Source organism: Melopsittacus undulatus, chromosome 4 (genome assembly GCF_012275295.1).
Source record: "Melopsittacus undulatus isolate bMelUnd1 chromosome 4, bMelUnd1.mat.Z, whole genome shotgun sequence".
Taxonomy (NCBI): Eukaryota; Metazoa; Chordata; class Aves; order Psittaciformes; family Psittaculidae; genus Melopsittacus; species Melopsittacus undulatus.
Window position 1 is genome coordinate 28,860,489 of NC_047530.1, and position 25,358 is coordinate 28,885,846.

At 37.9% G+C, this 25,358-nt stretch overlaps 2 protein-coding genes across 3 annotated transcripts; one reads left to right on the forward strand and one right to left on the reverse strand.

The window, feature by feature from the left end:
* Window positions 1-3,490: 3,490 nt before the first annotated feature.
* CPSF2 (cleavage and polyadenylation specific factor 2) lies at window positions 3,491-22,644 on the reverse strand. The gene is made up of 15 exons (XM_031049297.2): window positions 22,421-22,644; window positions 21,667-21,853; window positions 20,084-20,243; window positions 19,890-19,995; window positions 18,223-18,352; window positions 17,764-17,879; window positions 16,987-17,174; window positions 16,285-16,575; window positions 14,461-14,561; window positions 13,924-14,124; window positions 13,174-13,326; window positions 12,386-12,611; window positions 11,282-11,581; window positions 10,194-10,328; window positions 3,491-10,094 (listed from the first exon to the last, which is right to left on the reverse strand). The coding sequence occupies exons 2-15, from the start codon at window positions 21,813-21,815 to the stop codon at window positions 10,002-10,004; spliced, it is 2,349 nt and encodes a 782-aa protein (XP_030905157.1). The 5' UTR covers window positions 21,816-21,853; window positions 22,421-22,644; the 3' UTR covers window positions 3,491-10,001.
* NDUFB1 (NADH:ubiquinone oxidoreductase subunit B1) lies at window positions 22,594-25,180 on the forward strand. Of its 2 annotated transcripts, none has more exons than XM_031049298.2 (3): window positions 22,594-22,731; window positions 23,695-23,836; window positions 24,843-25,180. In XM_031049298.2, exons 1-3 carry the CDS (start codon window positions 22,698-22,700, stop codon window positions 24,877-24,879), a joined length of 213 nt encoding a protein of 70 aa, XP_030905158.1. In that variant the 5' UTR covers window positions 22,594-22,697; the 3' UTR covers window positions 24,880-25,180. The 2 variants fall into 2 exon arrangements, with proteins under 2 accessions (XP_030905158.1, XP_005149567.1); XM_005149510.3 differs by having other exon boundaries at window positions 22,717-22,850.
* Window positions 25,181-25,358: the final 178 nt, after the last annotated feature.

The window sequence follows — 25,358 nt, forward strand, 5'->3', positions numbered from 1 at the left end:
TTCCAAAGAAGTTTCTTTATGAATACACTGAACTGCACCATCAAAGCCCTGCTTTGGCCCTCAAAGCTGAAGACTCAGCCCACTGCTGAGATACAACAGATGCCCCCAGGATGCAAGGACAGGCTTTGCATTAGGATGTTCCATGTACCCAAAACTGGGAGATGAAGATGGCAGGCGAAGACATAATACCCAGTCATGGCATATGTTGGGTTTATATGACAAAGGACTGGTCTTCACTAACACTGGCCACACAGATTTCCTTCTGGCCAACTCTAGAGTTGGTATCACACCTGCCCCTGCCCACCCCTTCCTTTGGGTTGTTTTTTTCAGATCAAGATGACTTGCACTTGCAGTCATTTACAGTGGGATTTCTTTCAAACATAGGAAAAGCACAGAGGAGGTGTTTGCACTCAAATTCTTCAGTTATTTTCATTTGACTGTACAAGAGAATGTACTTTTAATCTCTGCAGAAATTCAAGTATGCTGCTTTAACATACTTCCTCTATTAAAAAAGATAACAAAGAACCTAAACCCAAAACATTTACACCCACTGCATCCACAAATGAACAGGGAGTCCTAAAGGGAAGAAATGTACAAAACTAGGGAGAACTGGTGCTGAAGCCCAGCCAATACCAACGGAAGATCTCAGGTTCTCATATTCTGAATCACATTCTCCAGTTTCCATAAGCAGCATGGAAATTCCAGACTCCTACTCACCTAAATGACATACCTGGTGTTAGCAGATTAACTGCTTTTCTGCAAACAGGCTTTAGCAGATAGGAGTGGAGCATTTCCACAGATTCAGTTTAGGAAAGAGAAAAATTTCCTGTCCTTAAGGAGACAATATTCCTCTTTAGCGTAACTACAAACATAAACCACAAATAAGGCAAAGCTGAGGATACACGAAGTAATTCTTGGGCATATTCTACAGAATATACTTCTACAGAAGTAGAACTGGACAACGAAGGAGGAATCTGCCTGCCTTCACCACTTGCATCTTTTCTCCCTTGTCTTCCTTGAAGCATATAATTTTATCAGCATAGACAGACATCCAATGAGACTAGACATTAGAAGTGCCTTGCTAGCTAAATCTCAGCTGCTTGCATACAGCCGTTAGCTAGTTGCCAACTCCAGGGCTACAAATCTGCCAGACAATGAAAAAGAGACCTTGGAGTAAAAGCCACGCAGTGGACTTGAGTTTTCAAAATAATGCTGTACTTCAGCAGTTCTCATCAGTCACATGAAGGAAGTCAAAGCCCTGTGAATAAAGCAGTGTTCTGCCTTGCTGAAAGAAGAGAGATTTTATACTCGTACTTATGGACTTTCAAAGTGCAATACTGTTAAAAACTTCCATGCATCTGCCCTTTTATAGCCACAATCCACAGAAGCGTGGCAGAGCATCTGCAACAAGAAATCACAGCTTGCATAAGTACATCTTTAAGAAATTAGTATTGTTTTAAACAAGACTTTAGAAAGCTCAAGAAATATAAAGGTCAATATCATAATGAAAACACTGAATGCTAGGAAGACCTTGCAACATTTAGAAACCCCACTATAAAAACTCCCTTTAATTCTGGATTTCATAGAATTACATTGCATATGACTGAACTATCTTATGAATTATTAAGAATCAGAATGATATTATCAACACAATGAAACAAAACCTGCATTCTAGCTTCTCTCACCATGAGACTCAAAACAAATTTAGATTTGTAACTCTGGTGCCCCTAATTCTGTTCTTAAGTAAGTAATTATCTAAACTATAGATCAAGTCAGTCAAACCACCCATCAGAAAACATTTCATAAACCACTTGTAGACCTACACACCCTGCTGTGTGATCCATGAGTAAGTGTAACTCTCTCTGATGCTATTCATAATTCTAACCTAATTTTATCCTGTAGAAAAACATACTGTTCTTCTCACATGACAGGCTTACAGACACCAAAAGATCTGCAAGTAAAACTCTCCAGTTCACCTCCCAAATCTTAAACTATACGCCTAATTCTACAGGGAGCAGTTGACAAGACTCTTGAGCAAAGCAGAACACGTCTAAAGCTCTTTCTTCACCCATGCTTTATTTCCAGACCAAGAATACCACGGCAGATATCCTTCCCCAGTCTCAAGGGGAGGATTAGTTTCTTTAGGCAGCTCAACTTTAAAGATCGTATTTCCCCCCCCCCCAGTTAGAGGGTTCTGTTAGAACAATTTCAGAACTGTTAGAGCACATGTTCAGACAAGCAAAAGAAAAATTCCACTCACAGATGAATAACTCCATAATTTGGAAGCTATTTCCTTCTTACAAAACAATTAGCTCAATAGTCCTTCAAATGTATGAGTCAAATTACCAGAACTGTGCAGCACTCAAACTCTGACGCTTAGGTATATTAGCTCAAATATACAGCTCATGCAATGCAGCCTCTAGTAGCTGGTTTTGAGCTCTTCCGCACATGCATTAGAAAAAATAAGTTTCAATGTCATATTAAAAAAGTGTAAATTACACATTTCCGTACATCAGCTTAAAGGCACTCATTTGTACATATAAATAGCAGCAAGGCTAGCAGTCAAATATTCAATCTTTCCTACGTGTTCCTTGAACACAAAGCCAATGACTTCTTTCACTATATATTTTAATACCTCAATTACCCATGCAGTCTTTATTTTCATTCAAAGCTGTTTTTTTTACAGCAAGCTGTCAGCTATGACATAGAACTTGTGAGCATGCGAAATTAAGACCATGCATCTGGACTGACCAAATGCAATGCACAATATTGCAAGAAATTAAGTCATTACATATGCTTTATGGCTTTTTCATAATAATTAACATAGTCAGAACAGGCTACACAGAATGATGACTGCAGGATGAGACCATCATGCAGGTATCTTAGAACTGTTCAGTTTGGAAGGTGTGGACACCTCTGGAAACATAATCAGAACTATGAAGTCACTACTGAATGTCTATGATAAACACAATGTTAACTATTCAAGTCATCAGTGCACAGAAACACAAAAGCTGGGCTGAAGAACTGCTGCCATCGACTCCACATGAAAGCAGATTAGGATCACAGCTTGCAATACCAGTGTGGTTTTTGACTGCAACAGAAACTAAATTTAGACCCAGTTACATAAAAAAAAAATACTAATAGCCTTAACACTTTTAATCAGCATAAGAGGTTTAGAGATGCACAAATGATTTAGTCTGTTGGGCTAGTGCTATACTGCTTTTGCAATATTGTGCATTAGTAAAATCAGGGAGATTATGAAAGAAATGCTGAAGCATAATAAAATTACGTAAAACATGAAAAGCAGAGTGACTTCAAACTTGGATACTAATAGAAATTTTAGCAGAATACATCCAGCTGGTAGTGCCTCTTTAGACTCCTGCAGGGGGCTAACCTACCCAGGAAACACAGCACAAGTACCTGGTAGATTCAGAAAACAGATTGGACTCTCCATAAATGTAGTGTTAACTCATCTGATCCTACAAAGGGCAAAAAAAAAAATAGAACATTTACTATCTTCATACTGTTGAAAATCACTGACCCATGGCTAGCGCAACAGCACAGAGCAATCTGGCAGGCTTTCAAATGCCAAGTCTGGCGTGGTGATGGGCAATATGCTCTGCCAGCTGTGCAACTCCTGAAGGAGCTGCAAAATGGCAAAAAATAATTCCCTGATGATTTTCAAGGACAGTTCATCATTATGGCCTGCAGAGCACCTGCCACTAATTATGAAGTATTGATCACATTGTGCTCAGGGGTTTTTCTTCATAGTGGCTAAACAAGTTCCCAGAAAACAACAGAAGACAACAATATCGTCCTAATATATATAATTATTTGGTTAAACTACAACTGTTGCCCCAGGCATATGGTACAATTGCACAATGGGTAGCAATATTATCATACACCCATCACTCTTTGCTGTTTGAACTACACCGTGAAAACATTTTCAGGTTCACATTTTGAAGCATAAGCAACAGGCCAGTTAAGAAAACAAAAAGCTACTCACATTTAGCTAACTTGAACTTCATTGCACAATGGCATCACAAAAGTATCCCTCAAAAGCATGTTTCTGTCTCCATGCACTAGCTAATACAGAAATGCAAGAGCTGACAGTCCTACTGAATTTTAGTGATGACCAAGTTCTATTTTTTATTGTCAAGGATCTTTCAAAATCCTCAAAACCCCATACAATTTTTCTATGTAATTTAAGTGTTGCTACTGATAAAGACTTATTACCTATCCCCTTCAGAACTATTTCTAAGAAATGCTGGTAGTAACAGCTAAAATGCGGGTACCATAAAACTTATCCAGATATATCTAAAAGAGGGGGAAAAACCCAATAACCAAACCAAGAAACCCAGTTAACTTTGCAGCAATTACTGTAAAATATAAGCTCAGGCAAGTATTACCACTGATACATGGCCAATCACTGCTGAAGCCAGTTGTTCTTTCTACAAAAATATAAAAATCGGGGGAGAAAGCAGTAGTGTCTCCAGATTAGAGTAACTGCAATTTTTTTACATAAAACTGCAATCTTAAACCCCAGTACAATGTTAGCTTTCAACTTCTAAGCTATTAATCTTTTTTTCTTCGCAGGAACCAATTCTCAGTGATCTAAGCTGGCTCACGCTAGATTAGAGTTCTTGTTCCAATTTACATAGCTGTAAAGCAGTCTAGAAAATGACTGTGCTTTGTGTCACGACACTATGGTTCACAACTGGCAAGACAACTAAACCAGACTCCTTGCAGACAAGGCAACAGAGTTAAATGACAACTCTAAGAAGGCACTGATGAAGCCACCAGCTTGAGAAACTGATCACTCCCAAGTACTGCTGCTTAAGAGCTCTGTTGCTAAGAGTTTGTTCATAATTGACACTTAAATATTCCTATAAACTGATTAGGCATAAACGAAGTAAACCAATCTGGTTTTATCTAAGAAAACCTTGTAACACACTGGAGATGGAAGTTACTTAGCTGCAGAATTTCTGACATTGCTACTTGTTATTAATTGTACTTTATTTTCTACACCTTAAATACTAGCAAGGGCACCGCAGTTACTACCACATGACAAACTCTTTCAATTGGATTTCCAAACTTTTCCAAAGTCGATTTTACAAAAACTGGTATCAGCCTTAAACTGAGATGGATAAAAGGTTTCTGGTTTGCATTTTTTTTCTTTTTAACCGAAAATCACCATCATTGTGAATTTCTTTGGAACCATTTGTCAAAAATACTTTCTAGAGAAGTTTTTAGCACTTTAGAAAAACTACACTGAAAATAAAAATATTTACACAACTGAAATTGTGTACTTGCTCGTTATCAAAAGATTGAGATTACCAGATTAGAAACTATACTTTCTGGCAGATGCTTAACTCATTATCATTCAGCTGTTGAACCACAGATCCAGCTTGCACCAACTAAGAGGCTTACACAACAACAGGCAGGTTATTACCGCTTAAAGCTCATATACCAAACTTGCTTCTTCATAACGTTTTGAGTTTCTATGGATACTTCGCCACCTGAAAAACTGCCATGTGCATTACTGAAGTTCTACTAAAAAACAAACAAACAAAAAAAGGCTTTTATATTTACTTCCTATCACAGTGGTAATATATATCAAGAAGAGTAAAATGTAAGATGCACAGCACAGAACAACTTAGTTCTCTCATATTTTAGTATCTCCCATACTTATTCAACCTCTGCACTCTCACTACACGTAAGAAAACATACTAGTCAGCTAACAGACTTTTAATTACTACTTCTGTCCTCCTACCATGTTGAGCAAGCATTAGTGAGCTGAAAGGAGTGATCAGTTCACTTACCAGTGAACTGCAACCATGCCTCAGAATTTCTCTGTCAGAAACAGTAAGACACCTTTTAGGACAAGAAATGAAGAATTTTACTAGTGTAAATAATTTAGAAACCCTAAAACAATGTGCTTTTTCATCCCTGATTAATACCGGTCAAGCAGTAACAGTTCACTAATAGTTCATAACATACATTACTTATCATGAAGTGACGGTGAAATTTTAGACCATTTAAAATATCCAGTGAAATATTTGCTCTGCTGGCATATTTCCTGGAAGATGATTTTCTGTAAAAGATCGTGCTATTGTAACGGAAGCTTTCAACTCTACGGGAAGACAAAAAAGGACTTTTTTTTTTTTTTTGATGGATGCTGCTCACATAAACTTTGGCTACCTACTCTATTCTCTACTTGCAGGAAACAAGCCATGCTATGGACTCCCATTTACAAAATAAATCCTAATGATACAAATTGTGATCTTTTATGTCATACCCCTGTTCCAATCAGAGAAGACTTCAGACTATTTAAAGCATTTTTAAAAAGAAATTTCACCAGGCAGTTTTAAAGACTATTTGATCTAGATTCATTAACCCGTTTTGAACTACCATCAGTTCCTTACATAGTTTTCAGACTAAGACCTAAAATTGTTTACTAGATACTTAATCAGATTTGAATGCAGTATCTTCCCCAGCACGCTTTTTAAAACTATGAAAATATCTGGAAAAGCTATCAAACAGAATATTGTGCCATGTTCAGATCCTGACAGTAAGATTTCTTTTGATAAAGTCTCAAAAATTTTAGTGGTTTAAATGTTTTCCCCAGGCAACACACTCCCTTCTCCTAAACAAAACATTAATACATGTCATATGCCTTATCAATGAAATATGTACTATGTAAGTGTTTTAGGGTACAAACATCTATAACAATTATTTGGGGAGGGGGAGTGGTGTCTGTGTGTTGGTAGGGTATCTTTTTTGCTTGTTTATTCCAGATTAATAGCGTTTGACTGCAATTAAAAGCCAGTACACACACAGAAGAACTCCTACATTTCCAAGGAAATTCTACCAAACATATCTCAAATGCTTTTATGAAACTGCTTCAGTCTCTGACTGAATGCAGGGCATACCACCTTTCCGTTATTTTGAAAAGTGGATCTGGTTAAGTCTAAACACTGCTCAGGGAAGGAGAAGACAACAGATTTTCAGCTCCAGCACATACTGTCAAAGTAAAATGATTAAAAATGAGACTGTCGCCCACAAAGCCATTTAGCTTCAGGTTAAAGCTATGTTTAGACAATGGGAACTGCTTAACAATCCTAGAATTTTTTCTTTTATTATTAAAGAGTTCTGCCTCTACATTCCTTTAATCTTTTGGAATACATCTTCATATTCTATTATATAGGCACAGGAAGAAGAAAATACAGATAGCTGGGATTTACCTACAACTACTTGAAGAAGCCAAGTTTCTGCCTTTCTAGTCTCTTTTACCCCCTCTTTACTGGGTCTTATTAGCTGTGGAATTCACATTATCGAAGGCCCTTGGACTGAAATACTTCTGAATGGTCAAAGTAAGTACCAAAACTGGGTTTTTTTCTTAACTTGAAGTTAATATTCTTGGCCTCAAAAGCAATACAGCAGAGAGTAAAAAGTGATACACTGTATCAAATTTTTAGTGCTAGCGAAGAAATAGAAGTCAGAAAATACAGCTTACAGTCCATGGCAGCACTGACATTTTGTGGAGGTAAGGGGAAATGAATCTTTCATTTCAGATACAAACAAGAATTTGATTAGAAACCTTGAAAATTACAGAGAAGTTCAATTATTGTTTAAAGTTAATCACACTTAAGGAAAAAAATAAAATAGAACAATAATAATATGAGAGCTAACAGAGGACTGCAAAATTTATGAGAATGCTCTTCAGTTCCACAAGTGAATACATAGCCAAGGAGCACACCTGCCCCACAGTGCAGATGCAGCATGTCATGTGTTTAGTACAGACATCCTGTATTCCCCTTCACCCATCTCACTACTAGAATTGTCCACAAAAAAAACAGCTTTCCCTAGTCCCAGTCCTCAGATGACTGAAAAGCCTTTGAGTATCAGCTTTCTAGGTCTGATTTCAAGCCACACTTATGCTAAATAGACTGAAAAAGAACATTTAGCTGGTTTGCTCATACCAAGGCTTGAACCTCTTCCATAGTGATGGCACTAATTTGGGGTTCTCCTATAACAGAACACAGGAATTTAGCAAACAGTAACCTAATCTTTTGTTTAACTGTGCAGAATTTGAATCAATAGGTTAAAAAAACAAAACTGATAGATTTATTATCAGACTGTCCTGTCTTTATCCTTTAAGAACAGCACTATTTTTAGTTTGATTTCCTAAGGGATTTTTCCTTTATTAGCATATTGCATGCAGGCATGTGTGATCTCTGCCCACGCTAAGCCCTCAAGTCCTAAGGCCAAAATCATCATGCACCAAGAAGTTCACTTTATGAAAGTTCATTAATATAAGCAACAATACAATAGTATTAACCAACAAGCACCCAGTATCATGTAGATTTAGACAGCATTGCTACAAACCAGCTACAAACCCAGAGCATTTCTATGAAGTTGTGGCTGTCAATAAAATAGAAAATAAATAAAAATAATAATAAAAAAGCAAAGCAGCACATTGAAGCCATTCCTAGCTATGGTTTGCTTTGTGTAACAAAATACATTGTCACTGAGTATTCAGTTTTCAAGGTTTCTACATTTTTAGCATATAGTTCTAACAAGTGCTTGTTTTGTTTTTGTTTTGCTTTAACACGGTCTTTAGTTTTAAGTTACTATTTAAAACAGAATATAGTCTGTAGATCAGATAGAAAACTATTTCTCAGCAATAAACTGCAAAGTAAGTTATCTTTTCACTGAGAGCCCACAGGGCTATTTTTGCCACTTTTTAAAAAGTGTTTTATTTAAACAGACACACAGAAAGTATGAATTACATTGCTGCTGTATGTAAAAACAAGCAAGCAACTCTCCGCTGCCAAAGCTGGTGGTTCATATGTGGACAGGGAAAAGAAGTATTAAATAAACTCTCTAGAGGCCATTTGAGTAAGTTAATTTCTGAGAAATTAAGGCACCCAAAACTGCTCATTTTCACCTAAAAAGGTCAATTCCCAGCATCAGCAGCTACAGTAAGTCCCACTGTCAACTAGAATGAAAAATGGCACAACACATGCAAGTAGAATGAAACATGGCACAAAACCATCAAACACATCACGAGTCGTATTTCAAGATAAAGGATCTTCCTGAACTTGACTCACACCACTCCAAAAAAACAGCACTGCATAGATAAAGGCTTTAGGTTTTGGAAGGATTAAAGTCAGAACTCAAAAAGATTTTCCAGTTGGCATAATTTTGCAAAAGCTTGAAGTTGCAAATTCTGTATGCTGGCACAGAAATTACACTGAAGCACACAATCACTGGATTCTAAACTGCCTGACAGTATTATCCAGTCATCTTGCAGTACCTTTCCAAAGTACATTTTTTGATATAGAATGTGAAATGCTGTTTTGGAACAAATCAGTAAGACACAGCAGATGCAAGACCAAGATGCAGTCAGATTAACACCGGGGAGATGTTAGATAAGTCTAGCTTTAAATGGCTATTAAAAATGTACTTTAGCTAATCTTCATTTAAATGAACAAAAACCAAACAAAACAAACAAATCACACTTGACTGTCCTGCTAATCAGAGTTATTTATAAAACCAACCAAACAAAAGGAAATCAAACCAAAAACCCCAACTACACAAGAACCAAAAAGAACAAAACCAAAGCAACTCATGGTTCCCCATCTAATGTTATTTTAAAATAGAAGAATAACTTTGCTCTATTTTGTATTCTTTGGCAGGGAATCTGTGAAACCAAGACACATTCTGACAATTTGAAACTTTCCTAAGAAGGATAATCATAAATTCATTTACAATGTGTTATGTGGGAGACAGCAACAGTTTGAAAGTCAACAACATGGAATGTACCAACAGATTTATGAAGAAGATGAGTAGCAATTATTTACATGTTCAGGGTAGTTAATTGTTCTTTAGGAATTAGGTTTCATCTGTATAAATTAGAAAGCTACAAAAAGTCAAAATTGAGAGAAGTCCCCATTGTCTTTAAAAGTTCAAATAAAACCATCTTTGCAGCACTTTCCTTAGACGATAGCGTACTGTTCATATAAAAGGTCTCTTATCCTGTAGAAGTCCTGACAGAGACAGCCTTCCAATCCAATGCGCCCTGTTTCAGTCTGAAACAAAAAATGTTTAAATTTATTACTTTTAAAATTTTCTCATTAGTGTAATTTAGAATATTATTTACCAAAGAGTTTAATACACGGAACACCTACCCTGCGAACGGCCACCATGTTGTTGCACACAAGCACTCCTCCTACAAATTCAGCTTGAATACCTTCTCGCAAGAGAACTTGCTTGAAGTCAGACAGCCTTGGCTCATTCATAAACACAGACTGATGTCCAAGAACCTTTAAACAACACACACACAATTAATGCTTCTGCTACCGAATACCTCCCATTTTTCCCCAAGATCTCCTTATCATTGTGTTGGCAGCAGTGTGGCCAACTACAGGACTATAGATGAGAAGACAGGTTCGGTTTCTGTTCACTTGCAACAAGACATTTTCAGAACAGGAAAAACTCAGAAGTTATCCGTCAAGACAAAAAAAAAAAAAAAGGTTTATTTCTCTGTTCACATATTGAAGACAAATGGAAAGCTGTCACTGAAGATCCCTCTCCCAGGCCATGTTATGCCAGATAAAGAGCTGCAAGTAAGCTGTACTGTTTATCAGTACATACTTTTATGATAGTCATCATGAATCTGAACAGACTTTAGAGTTGTCTCATTTATCTAGCTCCTAGAACAGACTACACTTCGCAAGAGTATTTTAATAAACAATTCTAGGATTAGAAGGCATTGTAATCATTAAATGGAAAGAGACAAAAATTGTATCTACTTATACGCAAAGTACTTTAAGAGCAAAGAAACTTATAGAAGTCTCAAATCACTACTAAAGGAGACATGAATTTCAGAAGATCTGTATCTCAAGTACATGAAGTAGTTTCCAGAGCATCAATAAAACATAATGAAATACAGAAGTGACTAAACATCAACTAGTTTCCAAATCTGCAAGTACTAACTACAAATATGAAACATGTTAATTAAAAATCTTTATCTTCATAAATAGATGGTACTGTATACTGGGCAGTGTTACTGGATGCAAGAGATCATCCTCGCCTACAAGCATAAAATATGAACAATGAACAGTACCAGGTTTAAAGAGAAAACCAAACATGAAAATTCAGTTTTTGTTAGGCTTTCATTTGAATCAGATCACAGCATCAACCTCTAATCACCAGAAAAAGCCAAATGAATACAGAGCTCTTGAAAAAGAAGCCCAAATCACCATAATTTCTGTACCTCATGGGGTGGCAGAGGTTCCAAAGTAGGAATAATCTCGCTCTCCTCACACATCTCCTTGTCATCATCACCAAAGAGGCTTTTCATGGCCTTCTGTTGTGCAATAACACTAGAGTCTGAAGAAGGCACATCCACTTGCATCTCCAGTTCTTCATCTTCCCTCAGCTCCCCCTCTTCCAAAATAACTCCAGTATCCACTTTTGAAACCCGCATGTCCAGAACACCATCTATCCAAGCCAACTCGGCATCCTTGGCTTTACAGAACTGAAGGGAGCTGACAAGAGAATCTTTTAACCTGACCTGGTTTGCACAAAATTAGGAATGCTATTAGTTTGATGGAAAACACAGAATTCTCATTTCAAGCTTTAAAACAAACAAACAAAAAACCCACAAAAAAAAGTCGGTCTTCCTTTTATTGTCTCTCCACATAGGTTTGATTCATACTCTTTTGGGGCAGGAAAGGAAGGAAGGAACTGGTATCAGCAAGGCAAGATGGTCTATACTTGCAGAATGTAATTTGTATAACCCTCATGTTGTTACTCAAAAGCAGTGAAGATCAGTATCTTTAAAGAACCTATGCAATTGCAAACTTGAGTTAAAGTAAGAGCAATCAATTCCTTTTAAAACATCAGAAACTTTTTTTGTAGCCAAAAAGTTCCTCAGCTGGCTATAGTAAACTGAAGGGAAGTTCCCATAGATACATACACATATGCAGCAGTTCCAAATTTCAACCCTCCAAAAAAGCAACTAATATTTTATAGTAAGAAGGGATGTCATAAATATCAGATTCTAAAGTGACCAAAACACTACCTTGCCCTGAGTACTCTAGTGCATTCCAGGACTTTAATCCATCAAAGCCCTACTCTGAAAGACTGTTATCCACATGAGGTTGTGCATGATCCCCATAGCAGAATGAAGCTGTATCTGGGATACTACAACTACCCATTTGCAGCACAGCCTGATCAAAAGACACTGGGATTCTGATGTCCCACTTGTACCTATTATTTTCTAATTCAGTGTCTCAAGGCCACTTCATTTGTTTAGAAAGCTTCAAACAGAAAAACAAACTAGTAGTTACAAAACTAACATATTCCACTACCTTACCTGGTAAATGTGAGTTTCGCTGGTTGCATCTACAGTTTCATGTAGTTTTGGCATATAAACTTTAATATCTTTTCCACCAAAAGCTCTGCAACATTCTGCAAGGTCCTGACTGGCCTCAGGTGGTCCATGGACAATGATCAGTTGTCTTGGTTTCATTTGGTTAATAATTTTTTTAATTGAGTCACCATCTGAGCGTCCTTCATAGTCAATATATGTAACTCTGGCTCTAATTTGAATTCAAAAGCCCAAGAACAACATTTTTTAGTTTAAAAGATTTAATCTTCAAGTGATCCAAAATACTTAATTAAAAAATAGAAGATATATTGAAATTATTCTACATCAGCAAAAGCTGCCAGTACAAGGTATATTATCAATCAGTATGCATGTGCATTTAACACTATAAATTCTCAAAATTCACTCACAGTTACCCAAAACATGAGATAAGCTTATTTGAATAAGTTCTTATTTAAAAATAGATAACTGAACATTTGAGTATCTATGCTAATGTATTATTCTGCCTCTTTCACTTGTCTCCATCAGACAGGGAACAAACAGAACTTCTTAAGAGTGGGGAACCATAAAACCCTGTACCACACCCCAGGAAAGACTAGCAAAAAGCTAACTTAGCTTGAGGGAAGAGAGATGGAGGCACACCAAAACCGAAACAACAAAACAAACCAAAGACCAAGCCCTTTCCCACTTTTTTAATTCCAAACTAGCTTTTTACCCAATTTGCACTGTATCAATACCACCATTCCAGCAGAACTGAAAAGAACAAAGCCACTCACTTAATTTCCATTGATTCTGTTGCAGAAATACATTTGGTAGGAACATCTGATAAATCCTGGTCCATAGGCTCTTCTCCATTTGTCAGACCAGATTCTAATTTGCTTTTTTCTTCTTCTGTTGCTTGAAGTTCTGGAACTAGAAAATCCTCAGGTCTAAAGAAAGAAAGGCATTTTGCTTTTAACAGTCTCACAGTGAAACCAAAGCACTACATGATGTAAAAAACAAATAATGCTGTTACTACTGAGATGTTTTAGAATTTTTATAGCCAACAACTGCCTCCACTATTTCCGTATTTGAGCAGAGGTCATTTGGAAAATACCACTCTCCTATCTTAAACAACCTTGACATCATGGGAAATCATGCAAAACTGAGGTTTTCTAGCAAGTATCCCTTACACAAAAAGAACAAAAAATCACTAGATTTTTCTAGGATTAATAATATTCTTTCCCATAATCACAAATTTATCAAAATTATGTGTAATTTAAAGCAGAGAGTCAAAAACCAAACCAAAACAAAAACTTCTATCTCAAGATTAAAAAAAAAACCCAAAAAACAACAAACAAAAAACTGGAGTGGAAACACTTCAAACCAATCATGAGCTTCCTGTCAGACTTAGTGCAAACTGTTCTAACTGTGGTTAAAAGAGCACGCAAGAGTGCTGCAAAAGAGACAAAACTGACATTTTTGTTACTTTTATTTCTGAAGTATTATGTAGCTGCTACATGTCAGTATGCATTCCCACCACATACTTGATAATCTCGCCATATTCATCCCATTTAATTCTTTCTTCAGGGGCTGGAAACATTGGATAAGACTTCTTTGCTTGCTTGAAGAAGCTGCCTTTCCGGCTACCTTCACCTTTCATCATCAAATCATGTTTGGTCTTATGTACAGTTGGCTGATCAATATCCTCTTCAGCATCACTCTCATCGCTGGAATCGATATCTGCCCTGAAATGACATTCCAAAAAAGCTAGCATTTTTTTCATTCAGGTTTAATATTACATAAACACTCTTAACTGGAAAATAACAGTTAACATAAACACTAACCAAGGACAAGAGCAGTTTCTATATCTGAGAAAGAGCTCACAGTCAAGGGGCAAAGGAAACAGGTCTATCATAACACCAGATTAAAGATAACTACTCCCAATTCCTCTGTGCCTTTAGACAAGTCTATCAAAACTATGTTTTTCATTTATCCTTGTGAACAGCTGAAGAGCAGAATGTTCACACAGAAATCTCAGCTCTGACCCTAACAGCAAATACAAGAACTGCCAGTATACTTACTCTTTAGACTGTTCTAACTTCTTAGCTGCTTCTTTCTTTAGTTTCTCCTTTTCTAGGTATTCTTCAAGTTCTTTTCCTTCCAACTTGACACGTTTCCTCAACTGAATAGGATTAAAATTAGTATTATTGTGAGCAGCTGACATAACTTTAATACCCTTCCTACACACTGCTGACAAGAATATTCATACTTAAGTACCAAGGGCAAGTACAACTTGTATGTTACATACAACACAAGATTATGCAAATGTGTGACACCTTGGCATGGCAAAATCATGACAATGTTACCTATTAGTAGATTCTACTTCAACACAAAAGCATTTCAAAATGTATTAAAATAAAAAATTTACTATTTTTTCTCAAATTTACAAAATTTTTTTAAAACATCTTTGTGAAATCTCTCTCCAACAAGGGAATGCAAATACTCCCACATGAGCAGTGTTTACTTTTTGTGTCACTAACAACATAGAATCATAGGTTGGAAAGGACTTCAAACATCATCTAGCTCCAAACCCCTGCCATGGGCAGGGATATCTTCCACTAGACCTGGTCGCTCGAAGAACCATCCAACCTGCCCTTGAACACTTCCAGGGATGGGGCAGCCTCAACTTCTGGCAACCTATGTCAGGGCTTCACAGTAAAGAACTTCTTCCTAATATCTAATCTAAATCTATCCTCATCAAACCAGAAGAACCTGGCAAAGTCATACTAGCAGGCAAAATAACAGTAAATTTTATTTCTTGCTTTCTGAAAATAAAATTTGAATACAGGCCACTTTGAATAATGCTGAATTCTAGTAATAGTCTAATACTGTAATTCAATGCTTCCAATCTAAAACTAAACCAAACTGCATCATGAGGACTGAAATTATCATGGTGATCACAAGGGACTCAAATTAACAATGTTTACACTGACAGAAGTAGACACAGGTATAAAATTACTAAAAACTATAATTTTAAAGTAAGAATAACAATTAAGTCTGTCCTAATTCCTAACTTATCTTTCCACTTCAGGGGGAATAGATTATAATTTGACTTGATTTTTCCCTCATCCAAAACCAGTGTAGGAACTGGAACATACAAATGGTCAGGGACATTTTTCCCCCCATTATAATTTTTTTTTTCCTCTGGAAAAGTAATAAGCCAGAAATTCTGCTGGACTAAGACATCCGCCATTAAAGTTCATGCTGCTAGCATGATCTAAAGCCAGTTGAGGATCTGACCTCTTTTTTCAACAAGTAGCCAGATCCTGCCAGGGTAGAGGAGCTGGTGTATGTGCAATTTCATGGTGCAACAGCAACCATAGAAGGACTATAGGTTGCAAATCTGACTATAAAACTGAATCTTATTCTGGAGAGGGCAGCCAGGGAGCTGCAGATTGGTGGCTACATGGGGGGCAGAAGCCCATGTGGGTTTATGGCTGGACTCAGTCTTGAAGGTCTTTTCCAACCTAACTGATCTATGTTTTTCTGCCAAGAATAACCCATCGTATATTGTGATCTGTATGTCAATTGCAAGCAGAATTTCATCTATTATAACAAAACCAGAGTGTTTTCTAAAGATAAATATTTAAAAGCAATTTCATGCTCATCTCTATGAAGCATCAGTTTTGCCGCACACCAAAAAGCATTTTGCTGGTTTTAGTATGAGACCTATTTTTATCCAAGTCTATGCACAATCAGTTATGCATGCAACATACTGATTTCAGATTTCCCCCTGCTGCTAGAAGTGTTTTCAGTAGGCCAAAAAGGAAACTAAGTTTAGCTTTACCCTAATTCCCTCAGATGGCCCACAATAAAAATTATTGGGTTATAAAAACACCACTTACCTCAATATCAATAACCTTCTCAGAAGGATTATCAATCAGGAATCGTGCTAATGTTCCAGGTGTAGTCCGGTAAGTTAAAATTATAGAGTTTTTGGAGTCCTGGCACCACTGAATAAAAAGATCTCTAGAAAACCCACACTCTAAGTCAGGCTGACTGGCAAGAACAACTTTTGGACTCGGCACTCGTGCCAGATCAGACAAACTATGACATAAGGAGAGATGGCGGAACTGAAAAGGATTGTTTCTCTTGTCCTCAAAGCACCTCATCAACTTGTCACTCATCCATTCAACCTAAAATAGGTATTAAGAGAAAGTTACTTATAAGAATGCAAGTCCTACAAGAAAGTACAAACCTGATAAGAAGTACAGGATGCAATATGCACTTGAAATATGCCTCTCAGCAAGTGCAGAAATAATGCTGAGCATAAACAACACAGAAGCAAGTACTTTAAGTCCTCTTCTTAAAGTCATAAACTATGCTAATTAGTATTGTGATAAAACCAAAAATGAGTATCAAGAAACATGGTCATAGCCATGACTGCACTCTCTCTTACTTGATTGAAAGATCTGAGACACAAACACGCGCTATGAAAAGAGGACAACGTCCAGTATTTACTCATTCTTTACTATTAAAGAATAAAATGTTTTTGCATACATGTTCTATTACTCTCATCATAAATGCATTTTAAAATCAGAACAAACCTGTGATTTAGAAAACTCCACTACATTGTAGCTGACATTATTCAGAAGTGCTAGGGAGTAGACTCCTAATCCTGCATCCTTAGTTCTCCAGATCTGATCAAGGAGTTGAGCAAGCTCCAGAACTCTACCTGCTGTATCCACCGCTATTAACACATTTCCATCACCTCGCAATGTCTCCAAAACATTAGCTAAGAAGAATTAAAAACAAAACAAAAGCCTACTTATACTTTGAACCAAAATGACAATGTTTGTAGCTTGTTTTTGTTTGTTATATCCATCAGCAATCATAAACAAAGCATAACGAACACAGAATTAAATTAATATTCAAGAGATCCAAAGCCACATTTCTACCAACATTAAAGGGAAGTGGAGTTTTCTTGGTAGCTCTAACAATCTCCCTGTCTTGATGCTACCTTTTATTTCTCACTAAAAAAAAAAAATAAATAAAAAAGGCAAGCAAAAATAACACCATCCCTCAAACCAAATAAACAAAAAAAACCCCAAACAAACAAAACCAAGAGTAAAACAACATTTAAAATAAGAATTTGCTGACAAAGGACATACTGGGTGAAATACACTGTTTTCAAGTATGCTTCCTTGTTTTCAGAAAAATATTTAACCCAAAGGATCAGTACAATCAGAAAAGAGCAATTCAGAATTTGTTACATTTTAATAAAAGTTATTAGTTGGATGCTGAGGAATTTCTCATAGAAAAACAACTGACAGTAGCTTAGAAATCACATTACTGTTTTTTTCAAGCACAAACAGAACACATACTCAGTAGCTGTTCATCCCTTTGCTTCCTTCTGGGTTGTACATAAGTAGCATTAAATGAATCTGTAATAAGCAATGAAGGCCTGCTCAGCATTTCCAAGGAACATCCATTCAGATGACTGTGGGAAAAAAAAAAAAAAAGGCAAAATCTCACTTTATTGCATTGCTATTTTATAAGGGGGGGGGAAAAAAAAGCAACTAGCTTCCAGATACCTGCACGTACAGAAATCAAACCCCTCAGGAGCTGAATGTTTCCTGCTTCAATCTTACAAATAAATAATATTGAGTGGAATAAGGAAACCCAGAGCTACTGCTTATTCCAAACTGATTAATCTGAAAACAGGTGAAATTAGTGCTCTCATTACAGCTGGAAAGGCACTGCTACTTCCATATCTGCTTACTACACACCGAATGATGAATACCTAACGCAACTTTTAATACATATTGCCATATTATACTTACATCTCCCTCTTGTGGTTGAAATCAACTGCATAAACAATTTCTTCCTCCCCATCCTTGACAATCTTCCAGATTGTGCCTCCTATCATGTGTCCAGCTGGCAGTGGCGTGATTGACAAACCATGTCCTTTGCCTACAGAAGTTTTCAATATCTTAGATGCATGTATTAACATCCATTATTCTGAATAAGTGAGTAATTCTGAACAATGACAGGCCAAAATTATTACTGGTGGAAAAAAGTCAAATGACGTATGAAAAAAAAGCAGTAACATCTGTCCTTCCCATCTAGCCAGTAACTTCAAATTTTTTTGCAGTATACTTCTATTCAGCCTCCAGAAAAAGAAACTAAAGTGAAGATCACTTCTTTCCCGCACTGATACTGAGAGGCCCTGAGAGCTGCTCTATAGACCTAAATGACAGCAAATTACATAATAAAAGTCTCGCATGAAAGCAGGGACTCTGGTGCAAAACAGACCCCTCTCTAGGGCAACACAAGATGCTCACTGCATCACTGGCTGCCTGAGTACTTACAAAACCACATACATATTACACAAACTGGGAAGTTTTTCAGAATGACAAATACGCAAATCAAACAAATGGGGAAAGTGTTTAAGTGTATCAGCCAGGGATAATCGATCTTTTCAGTACCTGATGCCTTTCTTAATGCATTGCTGCTCCCTGATGTGGCTGCTAACCTGTATTGTTGCCAGAGTAAGATGAGACTACTCATGACCATTACTCACTGAATTCACTGCACACCACCAACTTGAACAGAAGTGCACAGCTTTAATAATAATTAAAACAAACATTATCTTCTTATATGCATCCACCGAGACTTTTCAAATCACATTAAATATTAAAGAGTTTTTAAGAAACCAGAAAAAGTTGTTCACTAAAATTATTTTTAAGATGGAAAAGTTGGCAGCACATACATAGCCTTGCTACATATTATCTTAAAAAAGGGTCAGCAGCCTTTCAAGGATGACATCCCGTTTCTGTTTTCCAAATTACAGGGCAAGTATTTGGCAAGCAGCATTCAGGAACTAGGAGATACTACACCTGAGACTAGCTGCTGGTGGTTAGCTTGTATGTGACTGTTCAAGAACAGGGTTTCTGATTCATTCTCATCTTTGACTTAAAGAGTGAGTGAGAAGCTGCTGATCCACAGTTCCCAGCAATAAGCTACACTGAGTATCATAGAGAGCCAGTGAATACCTCCTAAGCCACTCACATGGTGTAACTTAACATCTGCAAACTATTCATTCCCTAGAAAGCCTTCCTTTGTGTTACCAGTTATTGAAGAGTTCAGAGTTATCTACCACTAGGCATAAGTATACGCTTTTGAGAGACAATAGCAGGAAAAGTTACAAAAACATACAAGCAAAACCATGTCTAAATATGCTTTGGCATGACTCCCTTCTCATTAAATGGAAATTCTACCCATTTCCACATACAACTACTGAGGCAAACATTCAGCTGCTATAGACTGATACAGGGCTACTGATATCAGTCCTGCAAAATGCACTACATGTCAAAGCTTGCTCCCTTTTTAAATTAAATGTATATGTGTATATATATATATATATATATATATACACGTATACTTTAACTCTTAATGAAAGACAACAGTCATTGAAAGTCATTTAGTGAAACTTGGGAGACAACTTTACCTTTCAAGTTCACAATCTGAGAAAACTTCAGCTGTTGTATCTTATCAAAGGCTGCATCTACATCATCCAATGTAAAGAGTGTGAAATCTTCGGTATTATGGCGGGACTAAAACAAATAAGAAGCATGAAAAATTCAAGAACCTGAGCACTCTACCATATAGATGTTGGGTACAAAAGTACCAACTTAAACATACCTGGTAGAGATCATACATGAACATCTGTCCCATTTTATATACAGGAATAGTTGCATAAATGGCACAATTCAACCCCATTTTTCCAACTGCGTATGGAAGTGCACCAAGGTGTAGAGGATCAGGATGAGAAAGAAGAACAGCATCAACTTGGTGTACATGTCTACACAAAGAGGACAACAGGAGTTGGTGAGAAAAGTTCTGTATGGTGTTATACACCCCTTACTACAGCTATTTTGAGAATACATACACAGCCTGAAAGCCAAACAAGAAAACTTAAATCCTTCCAAGTACAGAATGAAGTTTTAAAATCACCATTTAAAAGCTACAGATATTTCCAAATGTTCAAGTACTAGAACTGCAAGCGAATACTGAAAACATGATTTCAAGGTCTGGAAGACATACATTTCACATCAAATTCTTGATTAGAAAGACCTTAATATATACTTGGACACCAGAAAGTACATTAACTGAGGGGTCAAAAATATTACCAGTGCAGACATGTTACAAATTGTTTATACACTTAAAACCCAAAACAGATTACAACTTTTCTGCTGATGAAAAAAAAACCCACAGAACAAAGACACAACAATACTTCAATTGATAAGAATAAAATCTAAACATATTTCTTTAAAAACATAGAAGTCAAAAACATGATTTAGGAAAAAGGACACATAAATTTTGTGGAGAGTATTCATTTAGAGTATTTTTTCCTTGAAAGGTGTTGCACAAAATAAAAATCAGACTAGAAGTTCACTACCTAGCAAAATTAAAAAACTTAAGGGCATAAAACATATGCAACAAGTGAAAACACAAGTATGGCTGAAAGTTTTTCATTCCCTCACATTGTAACTGGGACACACACATTCTTCTCCGTGGCTTTTACTAAAAAAGGGATTTTATGTAATTGTTTCACAGATAAGACTTGAAAAAATGTACAAATTATCCTAAGTACACAATAATTCTTACTAAAATTTCAAAGACTACAAATGTGTTAATGCTAGAAAATACATGACTAAGCTTAATTTCTTCCAGGAATTGCCATGGTTCATGTAATCAATGCTTGCATTAAAGCTCCTTGCTGTAAACCTGTAGAAGGTTCAATATTAAAGCCTAGACACGTATATTTCTTTGCAAGGCTTAGATAATTTACAGAAGCTGTTTTACTGACTGTTTATTCAACTTCTTTGAAACAAAAAGAGAGTTGTACCACTTTGTATTGAGCCTATATATTTTAAGGAGTTTTTCATTTAAAACTTAGTGAACCATTCTAAATCAGTTTAAAGCCAAGGTCAGTCTCCCATAAACTCTGTTGTATGTCATGTTTAGGGAAAAAAAACCAAACAAAATCCACAAACATCCAAGTCAAACAGAAACCAGTTTGAGAATTGCAGTTAGTAGATGTAACTCGTTAAGACTCATAAAAAAATACGTTTTTACTGCAAATATTTCAGCAGCATAATTCCCTTCATATAAACCATAACTAACAAAACAACTTTGGATTTTACATCACCACACACATACCATTGCATGGTATTTCAGACAGAGACCTATCAAAAAAAGAGTACATTAACTGAACTACTTACTTTTTCAGAGAATCAATAATATCCATAGAAAAGTTTTCATCCCAGCCACAGTCCAAAAGAAAACGAAACTCATCTACTTGCAACAGATAGCAAAGGGCAGATTCCTCTTGCACCCCTGAAAGTGTAGTCAACTTGATAATCGATGTCATTTTCCTCTCCCAAGTGTTTAATCTCCAACAGAGCTAATCTGAACGGAGGAAGGAAATATTTCATTGCCTAAGCCAACGCAAAAGTCCATTTATACCTAACTTAATTAGCTTCTGCGAACAATCAGGGTAACACCTACTAGATATTAATTAGGCCTCAGATATTAACTTGAACCTCATAGGTGTTTGGTTATTATAAAGAGGATATTTTTACTCCTATAATAAAAAGAATCACTAGGAACAGCGCAGTTAGCAGCAGCAGCTCCCCGCCGAGGGCCGGACAGGGCACATTCAAGGCTGTGTCCCCTCAAACCCAACGACTGTCACAGGAGGTGTCCAGCCAGAGCTGGAATCCAGCACAGGGCGTGCCGGGGGCTCCACACAGCGGCTCCACCGTCCCGCCGCCGACGCAGCGGCCTAACCCTGACGAAGTGAGCCTCGCCGCCCGGGACCAACATTAAGGGAGCAAACCCTGCGCCCACTTCACTCCCCAAAAGAAGAGGAAAAGGAGGACAAGTGCGAGCTCGGCGAGGACAAAGCCGAGCACTTCACGCCTCAGCCCCAGGCAGAGACCGGCTCCCCGCAGTGGAGAGCAGACCGCTCCTCACCGAGCCCCGGGCCCGGCCGCAGCGTGGCCCACACCGCTGCCTGCCGAGCAGCCACTCCCGCTGCCTGCCGAGCAGCCACTCCCGCTGCCTGCCGAGCAGCCACTCTCGCTGCCTGCCGAGCAGCCACTCCCGCTGCCGCCGCCGCCACCCGCCCTGGGACCGCCTGCGCGCCGGCCTCCCTCAGGCCCACCGGCGCGCCCTGCCAACGCTTCCGCCCCGCGAAACAGCCTCCACCACCTCGCGGAAGGGGTGGAGAAGGAGGAAAGGTGGAAGGGTAATGGAAGACACCACCGCGAGGGTTCTCGGGGGGGGTGAGTTCTCCTCCCCTTCTCCCTGCGCAGCCGGTGGGCTCTCCCAGCCTGCTCGCGCCGCCTGCTGCCCGTTGTCCTTGGTGTGGCCGCTGCTTAGGGCCTAGCGACAGCGACGAACGGTAACGGCGGGGCTCGCAGGGGGGCGGGAGCCGCTGGTGGGCAGTTTCCGTGGTCCCGGCGTTAGCCTCGCCCTGTGCCCTGTCCCCTGTCCCTTGTCCGTTCGGCAGAAACACAGGGTCGGGGGGCCGGGCCGGAGAGACCTTCAGCCCCGTGGTGTTATTTCGTCTTGTCCCTGTGGGCACGGGCGTTCGGGGAACGGCGGGGTCCCCGGGCAGGCTAGGAGCAGCGGAGCTGGGTGGTTGGCAGGGTCCTCTCCTGGGTCACTACCGTGAGCACCGGCCCCAGCCGCCATGGCGATCGCCTGCTGTTTGGGATGTGAGAGCAACGGCGTCCGTTCTGTCCGTCCTCTGTAACTAATATGTGGCTTTGAGCTCACAGCTGTGACTTCCGTGGTGTCTCTTAAAATTTACAACAAGACGCTAATCTTAGCTTTGCTTAGGTTGTAAGAGCTGGCTGGATTTTAGAAATGCCCTTTCTTCATTGTCAGTTTCCTACTGAACGTACAGATTAACTTCAACCTTGTTACAGGTAATAAAGTGTCTGTTTCCAGGAGTTTAGGTAGTAAATGCATTTGTTACAGTTACTTTAATGGATAAATTACTCTAGAACATTTAAATAGAACTATTTCACTAGGGATATCTTAAAAGACATTTTGTGTTTCTCTCACATTTCAGGTTAAAACTCTCTTCTCCAGGGCCATAAGTTAGGAATCTTTCTAGGAAAACTATAAGGATTTGAGAACAGCATGTTTCTCACAGTGAGATAAACCATGCCAGGTATGCAACACTTTCCATGTACAGATTTATCAGTAACGCTTCTCTGTTATGCTTTTCTCTCTGGCAGCCATGGTGAATTTTGCCCAAGCTCTGCGCGATCACTGGGTTCACATCCTTGTTCCCTTAGGATTTGTGGTTGGATGCTATTTGGACAGACTGAATGATGAAAAACTGTCTACCTTCAGAAACAAGAGCTTATTATATAGAAGGTCTGCTTTATGTTGTATGCAAAATGCTTCTCTGCTCTTCTTGAGGGTCTTAAGTATGAGAAAGAAACCATCAGTGTCAAAATGTTAAAGGGAAGAAAGCCCTAAAAATTTCAGCAAGCATTCATGAAGGGTTTAAATTACTAATGCCCCCTGAAAATTGGGGCTTTAGAAGCCATCTTAGTAATGAAAGAAAGGATCACTAGGTATTTGTGGAAATCTGTCATTTGAAAATAATAACCAGGGTTTTGAAAATTAATACATTTATGTCATCAGCTTCTGTATCTGCACTGAAGGATGTGATTATAGACACTGATGAGTTTGGACTTGCTGGACAACCTCTGGGGAAGAATTTAGATAATTTAATGCATTGCCTCAGCTCTATCACTTATAATTCTGTATTAGACTGTAGCGTTAACAAAACAACATGAACTAAAAGAATGTTAGTATCAATTTACAGGTGGATTTTTTGTGTTTGTTTTTTTTTTAACTCTGATCTCGCCTAATTTAGGTAGACCAGAGTCATAAAGAAAGTTATAAACTTACTTTTATAGTTAGTTGAGGAAGTAAGTTTATCACATTATCCACCCCATGGCACTTTTCTTACTGCAGTTACTGGTGAAATGAGGCTGGTATTTCAGCTTCTGGCAAAAATCTCCTCTTTCACACCCTAGTTCTCTTCCCACTAAAGTAATGAATTTTTGTATTTAAAAGAAGTAGATTTATTTCCTTTTGGATCCCATTTTGTAGAAAGTCTTAACATGTTAGAATTCAGCATCAAGCTTTCATTTAAATGAACGGGAGTTAAGAGGACTCAATCCCTTGAAGCTTTGGAAAGAAAAGAGAAACTGTATCAATATTGAACAGTTTTTAACTGACAGCAATTGCAAGGAAAGTTAAATTCATACATCACTTTCAAAATTGTAGAATAATCACATCTATTAGTAAATGTTCTACAAAAATTATCCTAATTTTCGTTTCTTTCCTTTGTTTTTTTATTTCTACACAGAGAGTTGAAGCCTGGTGAAGAAACAACATGGAAATAAAGGCTGCAGATGAAATTGAAAACTTTTTTTTTTTTGATTCATCATCTTATCTTACTCGTTGAAAGCATAGGGTTATGGTTTTTACCATGGGAGAATATGTAAAGTTGCAAAAGACAACTACAGTTCATCTGTGCTAGCTTAATTTTAAATCTGACCTTTTGGAAGATGATTTGATTACATGACTAGTATGTGTCCAGGGGTTCCCTTAGTTCATAAATGTTGAGAAACATTTATCCTCAGAAGTTGTGTTCTGGAGGGGAAAGGAAGAATTACGTAATAAAGAAAAACTATGCAAAAATTATTCATGTTGTGGTGTGGTTGTAGAATTTATGTATTTATAGCTCATTTATGAAATAGCCTTTAGAGAAACAACAGAAACCCAGGATGCGGTTGTCAGTGGTTTGGCATTTCTTTAGCTGGATCTGAACAAGTTTGTCTTCAGATTTCTTCGGCAGGTTTGTTTGAAATGCCAGCCAGTG

Excerpts from the sequence above, each read along its gene's own strand:
- CPSF2 (XM_031049297.2), bottom strand. The coding sequence starts at position 21,815 with ATGACATCGATTATCAAGTTGACTACACTTTCAGGGGTGCAAGAGGAA. Across the intron at positions 17,880-18,222 it reads TTCAACCACAAGAGGGAGAT|TCATCTGAATGGATGTTCCT; the intron begins GTAAGTATAATA and ends TTTTTCCCACAG. Across the intron at positions 13,327-13,923 it reads GAATATGGCGAGATTATCAA|ACCTGAGGATTTTCTAGTTC; the intron begins GTATGTGGTGGG and ends TTCTTTCTTTAG.
- NDUFB1 (XM_031049298.2), top strand. The coding sequence starts at position 22,698 with ATGGAAGACACCACCGCGAGGGTTCTCGGGGGGG. Across the intron at positions 22,732-23,694 it reads CGCGAGGGTTCTCGGGGGGG|CCATGGTGAATTTTGCCCAA; the intron begins GTGAGTTCTCCT and ends TCTCTCTGGCAG. Across the intron at positions 23,837-24,842 it reads AAGAGCTTATTATATAGAAG|AGAGTTGAAGCCTGGTGAAG; the intron begins GTCTGCTTTATG and ends ATTTCTACACAG.